Source organism: Microcaecilia unicolor, chromosome 5 (assembly GCF_901765095.1).
Source record: "Microcaecilia unicolor chromosome 5, aMicUni1.1, whole genome shotgun sequence".
Lineage (NCBI taxonomy): Eukaryota > Metazoa > Chordata > Amphibia > Gymnophiona > Siphonopidae > Microcaecilia > Microcaecilia unicolor.
The window spans coordinates 252,750,508-252,770,043 of record NC_044035.1 but is presented as its reverse complement, the minus strand read 5'-3'; the positions used below and the strand labels follow the sequence as shown (position 1 = coordinate 252,770,043).

Sequence of the window (19,536 nt, the reverse complement as noted above, 5' to 3'; positions counted from 1 at the left end):
ATTGACCATCCTTCCTGTCAGTAAAAGCATATATCAATGGTTCTTTGAGAGGCCCTTTTACAAAGCAGCGGTAAGCCCAACACAGGCTTCCTGCATGCTAATCTGGAGCTACCGCCAGCCCAACGTGGGTGCTGCTGGTATTTCCAGCCCCAGCATGCACCATTTCCCAAGCTAGGAAAACAGGGCTGTAATTTTTAGTGTTGCACTAACCCGGCAGAAATCAGGCAGTGCTGTGTGCTACCTGGTTACCATCAGGTTAGAGTGGGAGCCCTTCCACCTCAACTTGCCAGTGCTTATGCAGTATTCTTCACTGGAATCCGCTTTCTGTTTCTTTTAAAAGACATCACTTTAGCTTTAATAGTTTCTTTCAGTTCACCCGGTAACCATGCTGACAGTTGTTTAGTCTTTGACTTTTGCTACTACACGGGTTATGCATTTAGTCTAGGTCAGAGGTTCTTAACTCAGTCCTCAGGACACATCTAGCCAGTCAGGTTTTCAAGATATCCACAGTGAATATGCATGAGATAAATTTATATGCACTACATCCCAGTGGCATAGCTACGTGGGGCCTGAGGGGGCCTGGGCCCCCGTAGATGTCCTCCTGGACCCCCCTCCTGATGACCCTCTCGCTCCCCCCCCCCCCCGTGAACCCTCCCCCGCCTTCGCCTACCTTCGGTTTTGCTGGCGGGGGACCCCAATCCCCGCCAGCCAACGTCCTCTTCATCCTGCAGTCAAAAAAAGTCTTCGTTCTGTTGCATGCTGATGTCCTGCACCTTGTACGTGCAGGACATCAGCATGCAACAGAACGAAGACTTTTTTGACTGCAGGATGAAGAAGACGTCGGCTGGCAGGGATTGGGGTCCCCCGCCAGCAAAACCGAAGGTAGGCGATGGCGGGGGAGGGTTTGCGGCGGGAGGGGGGGTCGAGCGGGCGGGAGGTTGTGAAAAGTGGCGGCGGGTCGGCAATGGCGGGGGGGGGGAGTCAGCAGTGTCGGGGGGGGGGGGGGTAAAATGTGCCCCCTCACCTCGGGCTCTGGACGCCCCTGCTACATCCATTCTATGTAAATCTGTCTCAGGCATATTTGTTCTGCCCTCTCACTGGGTGTGATTGGCATGCAGTTTAAACCAGAGTATAGAACATCACTATGAGAAGACTCAGAACTCTTGAACCAAAATCTTCTTGCAGTAATCAAACAAGGAAAACTAACTTACAGTTCAGAAGTGCTGGACATGAGTTTTTGTCTTGCAAACTGGGAGGCTGTTCTCTACCAGCGCTCTCTCCATGCAAGGTACTCCAGAACTGTAAGTATCTTGAAAGCCTGACTGGCTAGGTGTGTCCCGAGGACTGGGCTGAGAACCCTTGGTCTAGGCACATAGGATAATATTTTTGTTATGTTGAGATTGAGGCAGCTTGGGCAGAGAAATTATATTTGTTAATTGGTGTTTAAAAGTTTGGTTCAGTTCTGCAAGTAGTGGAGGAAGGCCATCTGTTTTTAATTGCTCAAGAAGTCTAACTTTTGCTAGACTAAGAGGTTAGAAAGGTCAGTGAGAAATTAAACTCTCTTTGTCCCTTTTTTGAGTGATGGATTGCTAATGCTAGTACATATGGATACCATTATGAGCCAGGCATACTGTAGTTTTAAAAGGATTAGATTGAACGTTGTTTAGAATAAATAAGTTTAGATATTCTTGGTGCTTTATATTTTGTCTTATAAGGAATTCTGATTTCTGCTTATTTTAGAATATGTTTTATTCTGTGTAATTAGTAAGTTCTATTTCTATGTAGAATATCTTTTCAATTCAACTTTGTCTGACCTTTCAAGTGATATTTCTGCAAGTTTAAATAGATCATCTGGTTTGAATTATCCACAGTCCTAGCTAGGTGAAAGAGGTCAGGAAAAGTCAACTTGGTTCCTTGATGAATAGCTAAGTGTAGGACTGGTCCTGAAAGTAATAACAAACTATATCTGTATGCCATTAAGTAAGATTGGCCCTTGACCCCTTAATGAATGCCAGAACCCAGTTAGTATGAAGTTAGCTGGGAATATGAGAATTTAATTATAATAAAATGCCAAGAGATAGGTGCCACAATGTCTAGTGTGAGAGGCCCCAGATCATAGGTCAGTTTAGGAAATATTAAACCTATGTAACTGATATTTTGAATATAGGTGTAGAGATGATTGGTTCAGACAGGGTAATCAATCTATTCTTTACCATCTGGAAAGTAAGGGGGGCTAGAGGGGTTTAAAACTGTATATAACTGGGAGCAGAAGCAGCTTACGTTAGAAGGAGAGAGCTAAGAAGAAGAGAAGGAGTTGAGACAGAAGCCATAAGATCCAGAGAGCTGAGAAAGAGAAGAAGAGACTTAGTGCTGATGTTCTACTTTGTTTGCTGGCAAATAAAGAAGATTTCTCCCTCATTCTGGTGTGTGCTGTTTGACTCCTGAAGTACCACAGATTCTGCTAACAATAGTGGTAATTCCTGCAACAAGATCATACAATATGGCAATTGTCTTAGTACCAAAGTGTTTACAAAATCTACAGATTGCAATTCAATTCTTCAATATCAAAGTTGTCATCCACTCAAACTGAAGGACAGTTTGCCATATTCTCAGTTGTTAAGATACTGAAGAATTTGTTCTCAAATTGTGACATTTAAAGGACAATCTCATGAGTTGATGACTGCTTTAAAGGCAAGAGATTATCTTGAGAAAACATTGAAAAGGGCATACAAGAGGGCTAAATATAGTCACTGTGAGTTTTTATTATAGTCAAGAAGCATGGAACAGCATGATTTTACACAAACGTGCGTTAGTAGATATTCAGAAGGGAGTTCAGTTGCAGCAGGGATTATTAAAAGAAAGTGGGAAATTGTGAAATTGTTGTTGATTTTCAAGGGCATTGAATTGTGGGTTGCATTCTCCAGGAATAAAAGCTTAAAAGAGATCTTGAGTCTATCTTTACTTCCTTCTAAAACAAAGAATTCTACCCTTGTTGGACACTTTAAATGTGGTAGTTGCAAAACTTGTGCAATAACTCTTCAACAGAAAGAGTTTGAAAATCCTTTGGATAAGAAAGTTTTATCAGTTAAAATTGTTCACCACTTGTAAATCTGAAAATCTGAATTTGTTGTTTATTTGGCTAGGTGTCTTTGTAATAAACTTTATATAGGGCAGACAAGTAGAGTATTTCATGTGAGAATGAATGAACATAAGTCCAGTCTTAAAAAAAAGAAGGCAGAGCAACCTATGGTCATGTATTGCATAGAGAACCCTCAAGTTTTTAACGTTTTGAGATGTATGATCATTGCCATATACCGAAGAGCATATGGGGAGGTGACTGTAAATGAAGTTAAAACAAAAGAGCAATGGTGGATATATATTTGAGGAGCTTTGCCCCTACAGGTTTAAATGATAAAGTGGAATACACTGCGATAGTGAGTTTCATTTCCGCTTCACAGTGATGTCATTTTTTGCCTGATGTGATTGGTCTTTGGGCCGTACCAGTGTCTTTTTAAATAAAGTCGCCATTTTGTATTTGGATGTTTCAGTATTTAAATGAAAGCAACCATGCTGTGAAGTGAGTAGTATTGAATGTTACTGTTTTTCTGTGGTATAAGTTTGTAAAACTGACCATGGGCTTGTTTTTAAAGGGTGGCAGGTACAGAGCTTATCCTGTTATGTGCCCAGGCTGCGTAAAGGTATGGCAGCACAGCATTAAATTATTTGTGACCCTTGAAGTGGTTGTGAAATGGAGGCCCTGCTGGATTATTCTATAAGTCTTAAGATAAGCGTGTGTCACAATTTGAGAATCTAAAATTAAAAATTTAAAAATATAAACATTTATGTATTTATTATTGAAATAAATGTAAAGGATTTTTTTTGACCGATGATTGTAAGACACAACCCTAACTACAGTAGGGTAGCCAGCAATTTTAACAGGGGGTGCATCTCCCACCCCCACCTCTTAAAATCACCTCCAGTCTTATTTGATATACTGCTTGAGCCTACACATAGACATGGAGCAGTTCACCCACAAATATCTGTACAGGTACTTTCTGTCCCTAATGGGTTCACAATCTAAGTGTTATTTGTACCTGGGGCAGTGGAAGGATGTGACTTGCCTAGGGTCACAACCCACTGCCTCAATCATTAGACAGCACCGCGAATTGAACCCTGTTCCTCAGGACCATAACCTTTTGCACCTAACCTCAAGGCCACTCCTCCACTCACCTGGGTGGTGGCAGCAGCACACATAGGCTTCCTGCGGCCTGCACCAAGGCTTTCTCTCTGAACCATCCATCCCTTCAGAAAACAGGAAGTAGCATCAGAAGGGGCGGTTCAGAGTGAAAGCCCTGGTGTAGGCTGCAGGCAGCCTTTGAGTGCCACTGCTGATGCCCAGGTGAAGATTGGAGGTAATTTTAAGGGAGGGAGGGAATTGTGAGAGCTTTGCAGGGCTGGGAAGGGAGACATGCCGGACCATGTGCAGATGGCAAGAGGGAGGTGTGGAATATTGTTAATAGTAATCAACTGACACTTTGATAGGGGGTGCGTACACAAGACACACACCTTGAATGGCTACGCCACTGCCTAACTATAAGCATTATGTGCTGAGTGCAGCAGGGTATCTGAGGTTTTTTCCTCCTTTATTTAAATAATGAAGCAAAGATAAATATCTATAATTATAGATGTGGTAAGAGTGCACACCATTTTATTTGAGGCCAAGCCCTGATAGCTATGTTAATACAGTACACTATGAGTGAGCTTGTGGAGATTTTCTGATCTAGTTGAGTAGATCCCCTGAACTTATGCCATGCCACTGTCTTGTAGCCCTGGAAAGTCACTGGACTATATCCAATAACATAAAACATGTCTGTTGTACTCATTATTATGTTGGAAAGATTGTAAACCACTGAGAAAGGGCTGTACCTGGATGGGTGGTATATAAGATTTTTCAAAAATAAATAATAAACCAGCCATGTGGGCAACCTATGCTGGAAAATTAATTTAACCAATTCCATAAATACTTTAGAAATGCCATGTCTTGCACAATTAGAAGTTTCACTCTTACATGTAGTGAACTCATATATCAGAGCTGGACCAAATAGTGTGGCTGGCAGAGTTCTCCGTGCCTCATTAGCTAAAGAAAGAAGCTGCAGGACTGGAGCAGAGTAGTTAGCAGGCCTCTTTCAATCCAAAAGAAGCTTGGGAACGAGGGGGGCATAGGATAAAGGTGAAAGGGAGGAGTATCTACAGAAATATTTCCTTACAGAAAGGGTGGTGGAATCATGGAATGGCCTCTCAGTGGATGAGGACTGTATTTGAATTCAAGAAAGCATGACACAAGCATAGAAGACCTCTGAGGGAGCGGAAGAGATTGTAGAGCTTACTAGTTGGTATAGATGGGCAGCCTTGATAGGCCATATGGTCTCTATCTGCTGTCATTTTTATATTACAATGATCCCGCTTGATGGTATTGGAAAATATTGAGTATCTTGACCTACTACTACTACTACTTGACATTTCTAAAGCGCTACTAGGGTTACGCAGCGCTGTACAATTTAACATAGAAGGACAGTCCCTGCTCAAAGGAGCTTACAATCTAAAGGACAAATGTACAGTCAGTCAAATAGGGGCAGTCTAGATTTCCTGAAAGGTATAAAGGTTAGGTGCGACCTCTTCTGCATAATCTCATATTGTTGTAAATGGAAAATTGTCTAGAAATATTGAGCTTACATCATGTTTCTTATGCTACAAGAAACTAATTGGAGTGGAAGAGTAGCTTAGTGGTTAGAGCACTGAGCTTGACATCCATGGGTGCCACGTCAAATCTTATTGCTGCTCCTTGTGATCTAAAGTAAGTCACTTAACCATCCACCCCCTCAGGGACAAAATTAAATTGTGAGTTCTCCAAGGACAGGGAAATACCTAGTATACCTGAATGTAACTCACGTTGAGCTACTACTGAAAAAGGTATGAGCAAAATCTAAATAATAATTGGGTCAACTCAGCATACATATATATGTTCTTGTAGTGTGTGTGTATATATAGAGAGAACTATGTAGATAAAGATAAAGATATAGAGGGTAGAATTTCAGCATAGTTTAAGTACATAAGTATTGCCATACTGGGACAGACAGAAGGTCCATCAAGCCCAGCATCCTGTTTCCAACAGTGGCCAATCCAGGTCACAAGTACCTGGCAAGAGCCCAAAACAGTACAATATATTTTATGCTGCTTATTCTAGACGTAAGCAGTGGATTTTTCCCAAGTCCATTTTAATATTGGTCTATGAACTTTTCCATTAGGAAGCCATCCAAACCTTTTTAAAACCCCGTTAAGCTAGCCGCTTTTACTACATTCTCTGGCAACGAATTCCAGAGGCTCCTGCTCGCTTAAACCATGCTGAGGGGCTGGGACCAATATTAGCAGTACTTGATAGGCAATGCTGCTGAATATTGGTTCTGACCGTTGCAGTACGCTCTGGTTAGTGCCAGGGCAGTCCAGGGGTGGAGTCAGGGCAGAGCCTGGAGTTATGCAGGTACTGGCAGTATTCAGGGGTGGTGCCTGAAAAGCTGACCAGGGATGTAGGACTGCTCAAAAGGCAGTTAGCTATATGGGTACTACACTGACTATTAGCCATACCTGCATAACTTCTGAATGCTGCTGATGACCTGGATATTCTGTGCCTATGCCGGATATGGCCCAGCACTAAATATCCGGGTTGAATTTTATCAGCGGCAGTTTACAGAAACGCTGACCGCCAGTGGCTGAATATTGACTTGATTATGTCTCCTTGAAAGTTATTTAAGTAAATGACTTGCTGCACACCTTTTGTATTTCTCAGACTAGAAGCTTTTATGTTTAATTAATGTAAAAAAAAAATTCCAGAATGTGGGTAACTTTGTTTTTTTTTTATTATTATTATAACAACAACATGACATTTCAGGCTTTTCTGATCAAAGCTCCAACACTATCATTGCCAAGGCACACAGAGAGGATAAGAATGACATTCCATGTAGATTCTTCAAGGTGAACAGCTGTTCTTTTTCTCACATCTGCACTTCAAACCCAGTGGCAGTATGCAAGTGATATACAGGGGCTTTTCCAGTTGACAGGGGTTTCAGAATAATACAATACTTCATTTGTATTCATTCTCACAGACAACCCCTGACGCAAACCCCTTATCTTGAACTTAACCAGCTCCTACAGTACCATCCCAGCCAAATTCCTACAGGTGGTTTCCTTTTGGTGATGCTCAGTTCCAGGTCAAATCATGTTGCTCAGAAAATACTTTTTTCAAGTGAAACAGGCTACCACACTCCTCTACTTCAAGTGAAACAAAATTAACCCCTCTCCCCTTTTTCAAAGCCATGCAGCAGTGCCAACACAGCCCATTCACTTTGAATGAGCTGTGTCGGCATTACCACACTGGCAGCCGCTAGTGTGGTTTTGTAAAAACAAAAAGGGGGGGGGGGGGGTAAGTTGTAATGAGAGGTGAGCCCATGGATGGTGCCAAATATACACCAAGTCATTCATCTGCCTTCAACGCCTTTCCCACAATATTTAGCTACTACTGTAGTTCATAATATAACAGAATGAGAGTGTCTGGGAGTGCTGTGCCTGCTTCATTATGTCTCTTTCTCAATGTGCTGTACTAATCTGTGAACCTTTGGCATCCCATACAGGCAGACCACAGTGCCTTCTACTTTTCAGCAGGAGATGTAAGTGTGGTGGTTATTCTATACAGATTGCCTAAAGTGTGTGCGCTAAATGCAAATTCTATAACAGCAACTAAGGGGGTCTTTTACAAAGGCATGGTAGTGTTTTTAGCTCATGCTAAACACTAAAGACGCTTATAGAAATATATGGGCAGCTGTAGTGTTTCGCACACGCTAAAATTCTACCTTGCCTTTGTAAAGATATAGTGGAATTAGAAAAGGTACAGAGAAGGTGACAAAAATGATAAAGGGGATGGGACGACTTCCCTGTGAGGAAAGGCTAAAGCGGCTATGGCTCTTTAGCTTGGAGAAAAGATGACTGAGGGGAGATATGATAGAGATCTATAAAATAATGAGGAGTGGAACGGGTAGATGTAAATCGCTTGTTTACTGTTTCCAAAAATACTAGGACTAGGGGGCACACAATGAAGCTACAACGTAGTAAATTTAAAATGAATAGGAGAAAATATTCCTTCGCGCAATGTGTAATTAAACTCTGGAATTTGTTGCCAGAGAATGCAGTAAAAGCAGTTAGCATAGCAGAGTTAAAAAAAAGGTTTGGACAGCTTCCTAAAGGAAAAGTCCATAGATCATTATTAAAATGGACTTGGGGAAAATCCACTGCTTATTTCTAGAATAAGCAGCATAAAATGTATGGTACTGTTTTGGGATCTTGCCAGGTACTTGTGACCTGGATTGGCCACTGTTGGAAACAGGATGCTGGACTTGATGGACCTTCTGTCTGTCCCAGTATGGCAATACTTATATACTTAAAAGGGGCCCTTAATGCTTAATTGCCGTTATAGAATACTAGCATAAATCTGCAGTTATGCGTGTAACTGTACGTGCAAGTATTCACACTAGCTCTATGGCAGGTACAAACGCGCACACCTAAACGCGGCAGTTACACACCTAACTGATAGTATTTTAAAAGGTTAGTGCAGAACTGCTTGGCATACCTCTGTCCTGCCCATGCCCCTCCTGGGTCCATATCCTCTCGCAGTTACGCAGGCCACACCCCTCTTGCAGTTATAGTGCGTGCAAATTTGGGCATATGTCCAATTTGCACATGCAATTTAATTAAATGAGCTAATTAGCACCAGTAATTGGCTTTCTAACAAGCAGTTACTGGCACTAATTAGATTTAATTGGAATATGTGCGCATAAATTTAGGCACAGGATCCCTGCCTAAATTTTATGCGCAAGTTGGAATAGAGGGTGCGGAAATGGGAGGGTCATACTTTTATGCGTGTTGTTATAGAATGAGGGGGGATATGCATTTCAGTTGATGCAAATGGCAACGTCTACAGTTAGGTGTGATTCACGGGCACAAGCACTAATCCATAAACCATGCCTAACTTTAAGCGAGGCTTATAGAATAGCGTTTAAATACAGAATTCACCCCTAACATTATAGAACATTGCCTAAGTGTAATTAAGTGCATAACTGCAAATTAGGGCGAATTCCAATTAACTCCAATAATTGCCAATTATTGGTTGTTAGTATCAATTTGCACCAAAGTAGGCAATTAATTGGCCGACGCTCAAAATTTGGCGCTATCGAGAACAGTGCCCAACCAATACCACGAGAGCAGCGCAGAAAAATATCTCCTCAACCGTAAAAAGATGCCAATGATATGTGCAGTTTGACTGAAAGCAAGGGGGAGGAACATGCCTGGTGCATTGTGATAAGCGAGTTTGAGGAAACCCGAAAGTGAAAGCACACTTGGGCACTGTTCTTCTGCGCCTTTAAGTATAAGCTTTTCAAAATGTTTTTCACCTGAAAAGCTCATATTTAAGTGCAGAATACAGGCGCCAATGTGTACTTTCATTTTCGGGTTTACTCTGACTCATATATATTTGCCTCTCACAACCACCGCTTAGAGGCTTGCATGGGCTTCCTTCTGTTTTCAAATTAAATAAAAAGCCGGCAGCTTTTAAAGAAAAAAAAATCATGGGAAATTCTCTCTTCAAACATCCCAGCGCATGCTCCGAGCTGGCATTAGGTTTTCAGCGATAATGGCAGCTTTGTTTTGTGCGCTGTTCTCTGAGCATAGGGAGGAAATTGGAAATGACCTCATTAACATCTGATGGACTACATTTGCATGCTATTTTCACTCATCTTTGACATGCACATTGTCTCCTTCGCTACAGCCCTCTGAGCCAGGGCTGCCGAGAGACTAGGCCGGGCCCGGGACCCTGCCCCCGTCGCTCCCCCCGAGGTCGCCGCTGCCCCACCTCCATCTGCCACCGGGCCGGGCCCCCTGCATTGAAATCACAGCGCCTCTCACCTCCGTGTGAAAGCGCTGCAGGCAGCAGCAGATCACCTCCCTTCGGGCTTCTTTCCTTCCCTGTGTCCTGCTCTCGTCTAACGTAACTTCTGCAAGGACAGGACACAGGGAGGGAAGGAGGCCCAAAGGGAGGTGATCTGCTGCTGCCTGCAGCGCTTTCACATGGAGGTGAGAGACGCTGTGATTTCAATGCAGGGGGCCTGGCCCGGTGGCAGACAGTCGACGACGGAGCCGAGGGCGGGCGGGTGGGACTGCAGCACTGGGCCCCCCTTGGAGGCCCGGGTCTGGGGAATTTTGTCACCCCTGCCCCCTCTCTTGGCGGCCCTGCTTTGAGCATTCTGTGCTCACTAACACTGGCATGAGTCTGGTGCTAATTGCCTCTAGCTCCCGTATTAGGTTTTGAACATCGGTCTAGAAGTTACATAGGGCACCGAGCACGTGCCAAATTGGAGTTACCACCCAGTTACCGCGTGGCCCTTGCGGTAATTTCAATTTTGGCAAGCGTCTGGAAAATATTTTTTATTTTCTGGCATTTGTAACGGACGCACGTCAAATGGCATTTGACATGCATAGGTTATCACTGCCCAGATTCTTTACCGCTAGGTCTATGGCTGGCGGTAAGGCCTCAGACCCAAAATGGACACATAGCAATTTTGATTTTGCCGCACATCCATTTTCGGCCCCCAAAAAAGAGGCCTTTTTTACAGGTGCGTTAAAAAATAGATCAGTGCGTGCCCCAAACCCGCGCCCACACTACCACAAGCCATTTTTCAGTACGCCTTTGTAAAAGGACCCCATAAGTAACTGGCAGTATTCTATAACCTGCATGTGCAATTTTACGAGCTAAGCACAAAAATGTGTGCACAAGATCATAGAATGAGGGGAAAATGTTTACAGTTTTTTTTGCATTTTTTTAATTACATATTAAATGTGGATTGATTCACACATACCATGTTGGATTAAAACTGCTTAAATAACAATTAAAAAGCCTACCGCTACCTACAAGTACAAAAGCATAAATATGTTAAAATATCAGTCATTAAAGAAAAGGATCTTGTGTCCTATTGGACCTTAGCACCTTTGTGAAATGTCAAAGGAGATCTTAGTTGAGCTTGGCAGGAAAGACAGTGTGTCTCAGCCCATAATCATTTGTATAAGCTGTAGGAGATTGCAAAGTGGAACAAGACTGATAGAGGTCACTGATCCATCCCCAAATAATTGTTTAGGGGGATCAGTTCATCTGGTGCATCCCTGCTTGATAGAGGAGCAAGAGAAGACCACTCCTCTCTTCTAGACCTCTGAGAAGCTGATTACAGTTGATCTTCAACAGGACACATGTGACCTGACTTTTTAGTCTTTTCTGATGCCTGCTACTCCTGCAGACATCTACCAATATAAAGTGCTTCACCTCCTCCAAGGATTCACTTTCATCCCATATAACCCATACTTAACAATATCATCTGTCCCATATACAGTAGCTGAACTGGCACTGTTAGTGCTTTTAAGGTAGACTGATTTAAGGTGGTTTACTAATACTGGTGAGAGGAATCCACATGCCACTCAAAACACAAATTGGTCCATGATAACAGCCAGCATACTGTCTTTCACAGGATCCAGAAACTCTATCCCAGAACATTCCATAAGCAGCCCCTTTCCTATTTTCAGACTCCCATTAACGTAACATAACACTGAATGCAGAATTCTTTAAACACTGTATACACGCTTTTGCTAAAGCCTGTTTCTACATACCTTCTTTTCTATTACAAAACAAAACAAAAAAAAAAAAAAAAAAGAACAAAACAAAACTCATTGCTATACATTGTAAATATTTGTGATTTGGTGACAGCAAACCCTAGTCATCTCAGCATTGATGGGAAAAGGAACAGGCATTCTCCTGATGCTCCTCTTCCAAGAGTCCTGCTGGCCTAGATCTCTTTAGTATTTAGTCTCTTGGTCTTCTCAGCTGTCTCCTGCAGATGTAAGTCAACAACAAATGTTAGTGAAATGCTAGGGTTGTGCAATTCTAATAAATCAAGCTGCAAAAGTCAGATTGAGTTCAAGCCTAAGCTCATTCAGTTTCCTGCTTATTACGAGAGAAGACCCAAAGTAGATGCAGGCCAGATCAAAGGTTAAGTCCCCATAGCTCCCATTGCACAACACAAATGAGGTTTTAGTTTTGAAGAAGCTGCCAAGTGCAAGGAAAATGTCTTTATCATGATGCTCTAGTTGCAAATATACACTGGTGTTCTTAGTCTTAGTTTTATTTTACTTTGCATTGACCAGGAATGTGTGAGCTTGCGGTTCTTTTTGAACTTCGACACGAAGCACTCGGTACACTTATTCTGGGACTGTAAGTAAGATACATTCATCTCGACCCCTGAGGCAGGTGCTGGTGAGCGCTGAAACACGGCCCGTGTCGGGTCATTTTCAATAAAGACTGTACCATCGTTCCAGTTCTGGAGGCCTCTTTGTTGCTCTAGTTGCAAACAGCAAAAAAAGTACCAGGAGCCTTCACAAGCGAGACAAACCTTAATTGCACATCATACGTCTTGGACATAAATCTTGTACCATTGACCCAACACGGGCTGTGTTTCAGAGCGAAGCGCCTGCGTCAGGGGTCATTCAATTGTAATTGTCTAGAATGAAGAAACCAGCCGAGAGCTGAAGTCACATCAAACGTGACTAAAATGTACACAAAATGCATGCAGAATCTTCCTGCTTACTCTTCACAGGAGCACAGCATCCCTTTTACTCCAAGCGCAATCTAGTTGCTGAAGACCTTCTGTCCTTTGTTCTGACTTGCAGAAAAACCCATGGCTTTCTTCTGTTAAATGTTGTTCCTGACTCTTCCCTATCTGTCTGTCTTATAAAGATGAATTGAAGAGTGTCTTGACATTACCCTATTATGACTTTCACTTAGCTGTTCAGGGTGTAAGACTGTACAGAAAAAAATACAGCTGTCCAAATGCTGTACTTATCTTCACATGGGAGGAAGTTATCAAAGTGGGCTGTTGTTAAGATTTGTTATTTTACTGTTAACGGGGGTAATTAGTAACTAGGTCTGATTGCATAAAATGGGACTTGTGCTAAAATAGTACAAGTTTGTGATAAAATAATCCATCTTACTGGTAACTCACATTGATAACATCCTCTAAGATGTGTTCTTTTACCATTAACTATTGCTATTTTAGCACGGTTCCATTTTATGCAATGAGACCTAGTTAACTAATAACTACTAAGTTAAATAATATGGCTAAGGGAGGAAGTTATCCATGTAGGCTACCATTAAGATGGGTTGTTTTACCAAAACATGTGCTATTTTAGCACAGGGTCCCATTTTGAGAGGAAGTTATCAACATGGGCTACCATTAAGATGAATTATTTTCAGGGCTGCATGTTGACCCATCCCTCTGTCCCTCTCCCCTCCACTCCTCCTCACGGTTCTCTCTTAATTTCCTCCCCCTCCCACCCAACCGACTTTCTCTCTCAATTCCCTCCCACCCCTTCTGTGGTTCTCTCTCAATTTCTTCCCTCCCCCCTCACAGTTCTCTCTTAATTCCCTCCCTCCTGCCCATCTGCCTGATTTTCTCTCTAGCTCTCCCTCCCCCGCCCGCTCATATATACACACACACATGTACTGTTGGTATGGAATCTCTCCCTCCCATCCCAGACAGCTGGCTGCTCTCTCTCTTCTCCCCTCCCCTTCTGGTTTACCTTTTCATTTTCAATAAGTCTGTGAGGCTGGTGCAAGCAGTATGTGTCAGTCCTAGCTCACTGCCAGCGAAGAACTGCTGTTTAAAAAAGTACCAGTGGTTTGGGGGGGGGGGGGGGGGTTAGACTGGTTTAAATATTTCTATTTTTATGCCCTCTTTTTTTTTATCTCCGCAAATATGGTAACCCTACTTTTGGTAAAATAACCCATCTTAACGGTTGCCCATGTTCATAACTATGCCCCTTAATGGAAGGCCAAATTGACAACTTCCTTAACAGCAGCCCACGTTGATAACTACAATCTTATCAGATGATCACTTGCTGTTCAGGAAATGGATATGCAGGACAGGAAGTGACACTGAGGGGCATAGTTACTAACAGTGAAGTGCCGAGGGCGGGGTGGTGGGGGCGGTCCGCCCCGGGAGTATGAAGGGGGTTGCAGGGTGCGGCTGTGGTTCTGCCGGTTCCTTGCTCCTTCTGATGTTATGTCCTGTTCCGAGGCTGGGAACCGGTGGAGCTGACAGCCACGCGGCTTCTCCCAGCACCCCTAGGAGGTAACAGCAATGCACGGGGGAGGGGGTTGGAGGCGATGCACCAGGGAGAGAGGTGAGGCCATGCGATGTGATGCACTTGGGGGGGGGGGGGCGGCAGGGAGGCGATATGATGCACCGGGAGGGTGCGCAGCGGTGATCAGTCCTGGGTGGCAGTCGACCAAGGAACACCACTAGTTACTAATGTGGGCTACCGTTAAGATATATCATTTTACTGTTAATTCCAGTTATTAGTATCTATGAGGTAGATATTCAGCCTGCAGAAGTCAGGGTTTTTTTTTTTTTTAAATGCTGACAGCTGTGAGCAGAATTAGCCCCAGATATTCAGTGCCAGGCCATGTTCGGGCACTGGCTGTGAATATTGGGGCTAATTTCAATGGGATCCACATAAGGCAGTGGCAGCTCACGGTACACGTGTAATACTGCAGGGCTGCTGCGAGAAGTCATGGGGGTGGGGGGACGTTCTGGGGAGGTATATGGTGTGAAGCCCTGCCAAGCGCATCCCAGGATGCACTGGCAGGGCCAGGTGCCACCATTTTTGAAGCGGCGCCAATGGAAGAGGAGGGAGGCCACCTCCTTCCTCCAATAAAGATAGGGGGGTGGGGAAGGGCCACTAAGACCACCAGGGGTGGGCTGGGGAGAGGATTGATTCGTGGCCCACTGGGCCACCAGGACTCCTTTCATGGGAGGGGATGCCAGGGGGGGTTATGGGGGCTGGAGACCCACTGGATCTCCAGCCCCCCCCAAACGTGTGTCAGGGTGGGGGGGTCGGGAGGTCTGCCAGTCCTCCAGTCCCCCATGTCGCTTGACTCGGGGTGGGGGTACTTGGAGGTCTGGTGGTCCCATGGACCTTCAGCCCCTGTGTTTGACAGGTCTGGGCTTTTGACAGCCTAGACCTGTCAGACAAGTGCGGGAGGATTGTGCCCGAGCGCATGCTCAGGCACAATCCACCCGCACTTTTACCCTATAATCAGAGTGAATATCGTGCTTAAATTTGCATGCTATTATCTCTGATGATAGGGGCTGTAAAGCCACTGTTCCAGTGCTATTTTTAGGGCGCTGTTTGGAACACCGCAGTGCTTTCAATCATCTGCCCATGAGAGCGCACTATTTCTAGTGTTAACTGCTTAGCGCACTTTAGTAAATAAAGTCCTACGTGCATTATTTTCCAGGGAAATTTTCCTGCAAAAAGAGTCCCTGGGTACCTTATACCTGTGGCAGTTTTCAAATGGGAAGCAGGTCTGTATATTAATGCTAGACAAAAAGTGACACTTCAAAAGGTGGATCAATGGCTGTAGAAAGTTTTTTGTAAATGAAGCAAATCCCTCAGAAACCTGTCGGACCTCACGTCTCACAGGTTTCTGAGGGATTCTCTTCATTTACAAAAAAATTTCTACAGCCATTGAGCCACCTTTTGAAGTGTCACTTTTTGTCTAGTATTAGTTTACTGTAATATTGACACTGGTTATACTGCACTATTGTTTGGACTGCATATTAATGCCCAATGACCTTTTATTCCAGTAACAGTATTTTGAGCAAATAAATAGAACATTCCCCGAGGGCAACTGGTAGGGATGAGGGCAAGCAGCCGCTCTAACACAGATGGTTTTGGAGATGACTTCTCTTTGACTGCCATCAGAATGAGGGCTAATGTGGGGTGTCGGGAAAAGACACAGAAAAAGAGGGTTAATGAAACCCCTTTAAAACCTGGTGCTTCTGCAGTTCCTGTACGTATCTGCTCAGCTCCTCCTCAGTCATTTCTTCTGTGGGTTCTCTCTTCTTCCCTGTAATGAAAAGCCAACATTTAGATAACGCGCTTCTAGTCAGATGCAGCACTGGCAGGGATCCTTGCAGAATCACCCTAGTTTACATCTCTTTTGTGCCTCCTGCCTTCTCTTCTTGCAGTGTTATCTTTGATTATTATACACTGGCCTTGCCCCAGTCCAGTTTATATTAAGGGTCAGCAAACAAAATATCAGAAGGGGCCCCAGAACAGGAAGGATCCACCTGAGAAGATACAGGATCAGATAATCATGGGTCCTCTCCTTCTCTGAACCCTCCTAAACCACAGAGACTACTAGGGTGGAACTTTACACCATTGCTTAGGACCATGATCTTCATTAATGGAGTGGAGGAGTGGCCTAATGGTTAGTGTAGTGGTTTGCAGACCTGGGGAACTGGGTTCAATTCCCACTGCTGCCTGATGGTCAGCAGTGGGTTGAGATCCTGGAGAACCAGGTTCAATTCCCTCTGCAAGCTCTGTGCAACCCTGGGCGAGTCACAATGTACTACTTAGATTGTGAGCCCACTAGGGACAGTCCAAGTACCTGTAAAATGAAATTGTAAACTGCTTAGGTCTAAGCATTGTAAAAATACTTGAATGAAATTAATTGAATGCATTTTCCACCCAGAACATAGGATCAGAGTGTAGAGCTTATCCACACTCTTATCACCTCTCGCCTAGATGATTGCAACCTGCTTCTCACCAGCCTCCCACTTAGCCATCTCTCTCCTCTTCAATCAGTCCAAAACTCTGCTGCACGATTCATTTTTTGCCAGAGTCGCTATGCTCACATTAGCCCTCTCCTCAAGTCACTTCACTGGCTCCCTATCCGTTTCCGCATTCAATTCAAACTTCTCTTACTGACCTATAAGTACAATCACTCTACCGCTCCCCAGTACCTCTCCACTCTTATCTCTCCATACGCCCCCCCCTCGGGTACTCCATTCTATGGATAAATCTCTCTTGTCTGTCCCCTTCTCCTCTACTGCTAATTCCAGACTCCGTTCCTTTTATCTTAATGCACCTCACGCCTGGAATAGACTTCCCGAACCTGTACGTCTAGCCCCGTCTTTGGCCGTCTTCAAATCCATGCTAAAAGCCCACCTCTTTGATGCTGCTTTTGACTCCTAACCACTACTCACTTGCCCTGTACCTTTTATCCCCCCCACCTCTTTAATTCCCTTACCTCTTACTTGTTCTATCTGTCTGTCCTATTTAGATTGTGAGCTCTTTAAGCAGGGATGGTCTTTTCATGTATGGTGTACAGCGCTGCTTATGCCTTGTAGCGCTATAGAAATGATAAGTAGTAGTAGAGCTCCAGAGCACATGTACATCTGTTTGGCCTGAGCATAAACAAAAATAAAAAAACCCAAACAAAATCAATAATTATAGCTCTTCTATAGCTGTTTTATTTGTAGAATAGCCAAATTTATCCACCCAGCAAAGCAATACGGTTTGTAAGAGCATGATGAAGTTTTACATTCAGCAGCAAAATTCAGCCACTGAACATATAAGGGTCAATATTCAAGGTGATATGGAGATGTATTTTCAAAGCACTTAGACTTACAAAGTTCCATAGTAACCTATAGAGATTTTTAAGTCTAAATGCTTTGAAAACCATCTCCATAGCCTGGCAGGAGAAGCTCCTGCCCAATTAAATCACCTGTGCAGGGCTATCGTCCAATATTCAGCAGCAATTAATCAGATAGTGGCGCTGAGTATTACTTCTAATCGTCTAAACTGAAACTGGGTATGTTGTGGGAAGTCTAGAGATGGAGTCAGCGATTATGCAATTCAGGGCCGATATTCAGCACTATAAGATAACCGGACAAATTGGTCTGCATAAAACACAGGCCTAGCTTTGTCCGGTTTCACTTATCCAAGTAAGGTTGAATATTGGCCTTAACCAGATAAGTCCCGGCCAGCCGCACATACCCAGATATTCAAAACCAGTGACTGGACATGGTCCAGCATTGAATATCAGGGTATAAAGCTGGCAGCGGCTAAAAACAAAAAACACTCACCATCGCCAGATGAATATTTACCCTGTAATTTGTTGGATTATTTATAGTAAATAATTAGCAGATTTTAGTACACACAGCTTCAGCTTTAGAAATGTTAATTTCTTTCTTCATCTCTCTCTCATTCACCCCTGAATAATTCACTGCTGAGTCACTTTAAAGTTGAAGTAACAAAACATCTGTTTACTCACAGTTTGTAGTTAGATTATAATCAGACAGGCTTATATATACATATTACTATACATTTGTATTATCAGCTCCTTCCATGTGCTTAGATGGTAATGGATGCTCACACCACCATAGATCCTCTCAGGTTAGGAGAGATCATGAGCTCCATGTGCTCCATGTGCTGTGTCTAACCCCCACAGGAAGTTGCATAGCTGTGACCTCTCTAAGTAATTCACATCAGAGGTCACAGAGTAATAGCAGAGAAAAGATTGCTGACAGGCAATGCATGTTAAAATACAATACATTCCAACAAACCCCTTCTCATGCATAACTGTCATGCAATTATTTATTCATACAAAGTCCAAGCTTTATACGCAGATTCACAAAATGTTCTCTGGGTAACGGTTTGGTCATGATGTCAGCTGTCATCTCACTGGTGTGACAATAGTGTAGACTGATGACCCCTTCTTTCGCCAACTCTCGCACGTTGTGGTATTTCGTTGCGATGTGCTTGGTGCGTGACTGAACCTTGTCATTCTGTGACAGTCGGATGCAGCTCTGATTATCTTCCATTATCTGGATTGGTCTCTGTTCAGCTATTCCGAAATCCAGCAAAAGTTTTTCAATCCACATCAGTTCTCTGCACGCTTCCGATACGGCCACGTATTCAGCTTCTGTAGAAGACAAACTCACAATACTTTGTTTATGACTGGCCCATGAAATTTGTACATTTCCATACATAAACACATATCCACTTGTGGATTTATAATCAGAATGATCCCCTGCCCAATCTGAATCACAGTAACATATTAGTTTTGGATTACTATTGGCTGAAATCTTTAATTTACAATCAATGGTACCCTTTAAATACCTTACCATCCTTTTAACTGCAGTCCAATCTGATTTGGTAGGTGAGCTGACCCTTCTGCTCAAAATTCCTACTGCATTTGCTATATCAGCCCTGTATGTGGTAGCTAGATATAAAAGCTTACCTATGGCTGATCTATATTGGATGTTATCTGGTAAAGGTTCTCTTACTGTTTCATCCTTCAGAAAATCAGTGATCATGGGAGTGCTTACAACTTGGGCATCTTGCATACCTAAACTTTCAATAAGCTCATTTATTTTCTGCTTCTGGCTTAGAAGATAAGAACCATCATTTTGTTTCTCAATTTCTATACCAAGATAGTATGACACATTACCAAGTTCTTTTATCTCAACATTGAGGTTTAAACACTTTACAATGTCCTTGTACTCTTGCTCACTTTTGCTTGCAATGAGCAGATCATCAACA

General features: G+C 43.3%; 1 protein-coding gene across 1 annotated transcript in view; it reads right to left on the bottom strand.

Moving 5' to 3' along the window:
* Positions 1 to 11,752: 11,752 nt before the first annotated feature.
* Positions 11,753 to 19,536, bottom strand: part of FSTL1 (follistatin like 1) — a 121,110-nt gene continuing 113,326 nt past the window's right edge. The window contains exons 11-12 of the mRNA XM_030205031.1: positions 15,978 to 16,054; positions 11,753 to 11,978 (exon numbers count right to left, since the gene is read on the bottom strand). Coding sequence (XP_030060891.1) covers positions 11,934 to 11,978; positions 15,978 to 16,054 — 122 coding nt within the window. The 3' untranslated portion in view covers positions 11,753 to 11,933. The remainder of the gene's footprint in view (positions 11,979 to 15,977; positions 16,055 to 19,536) is intronic.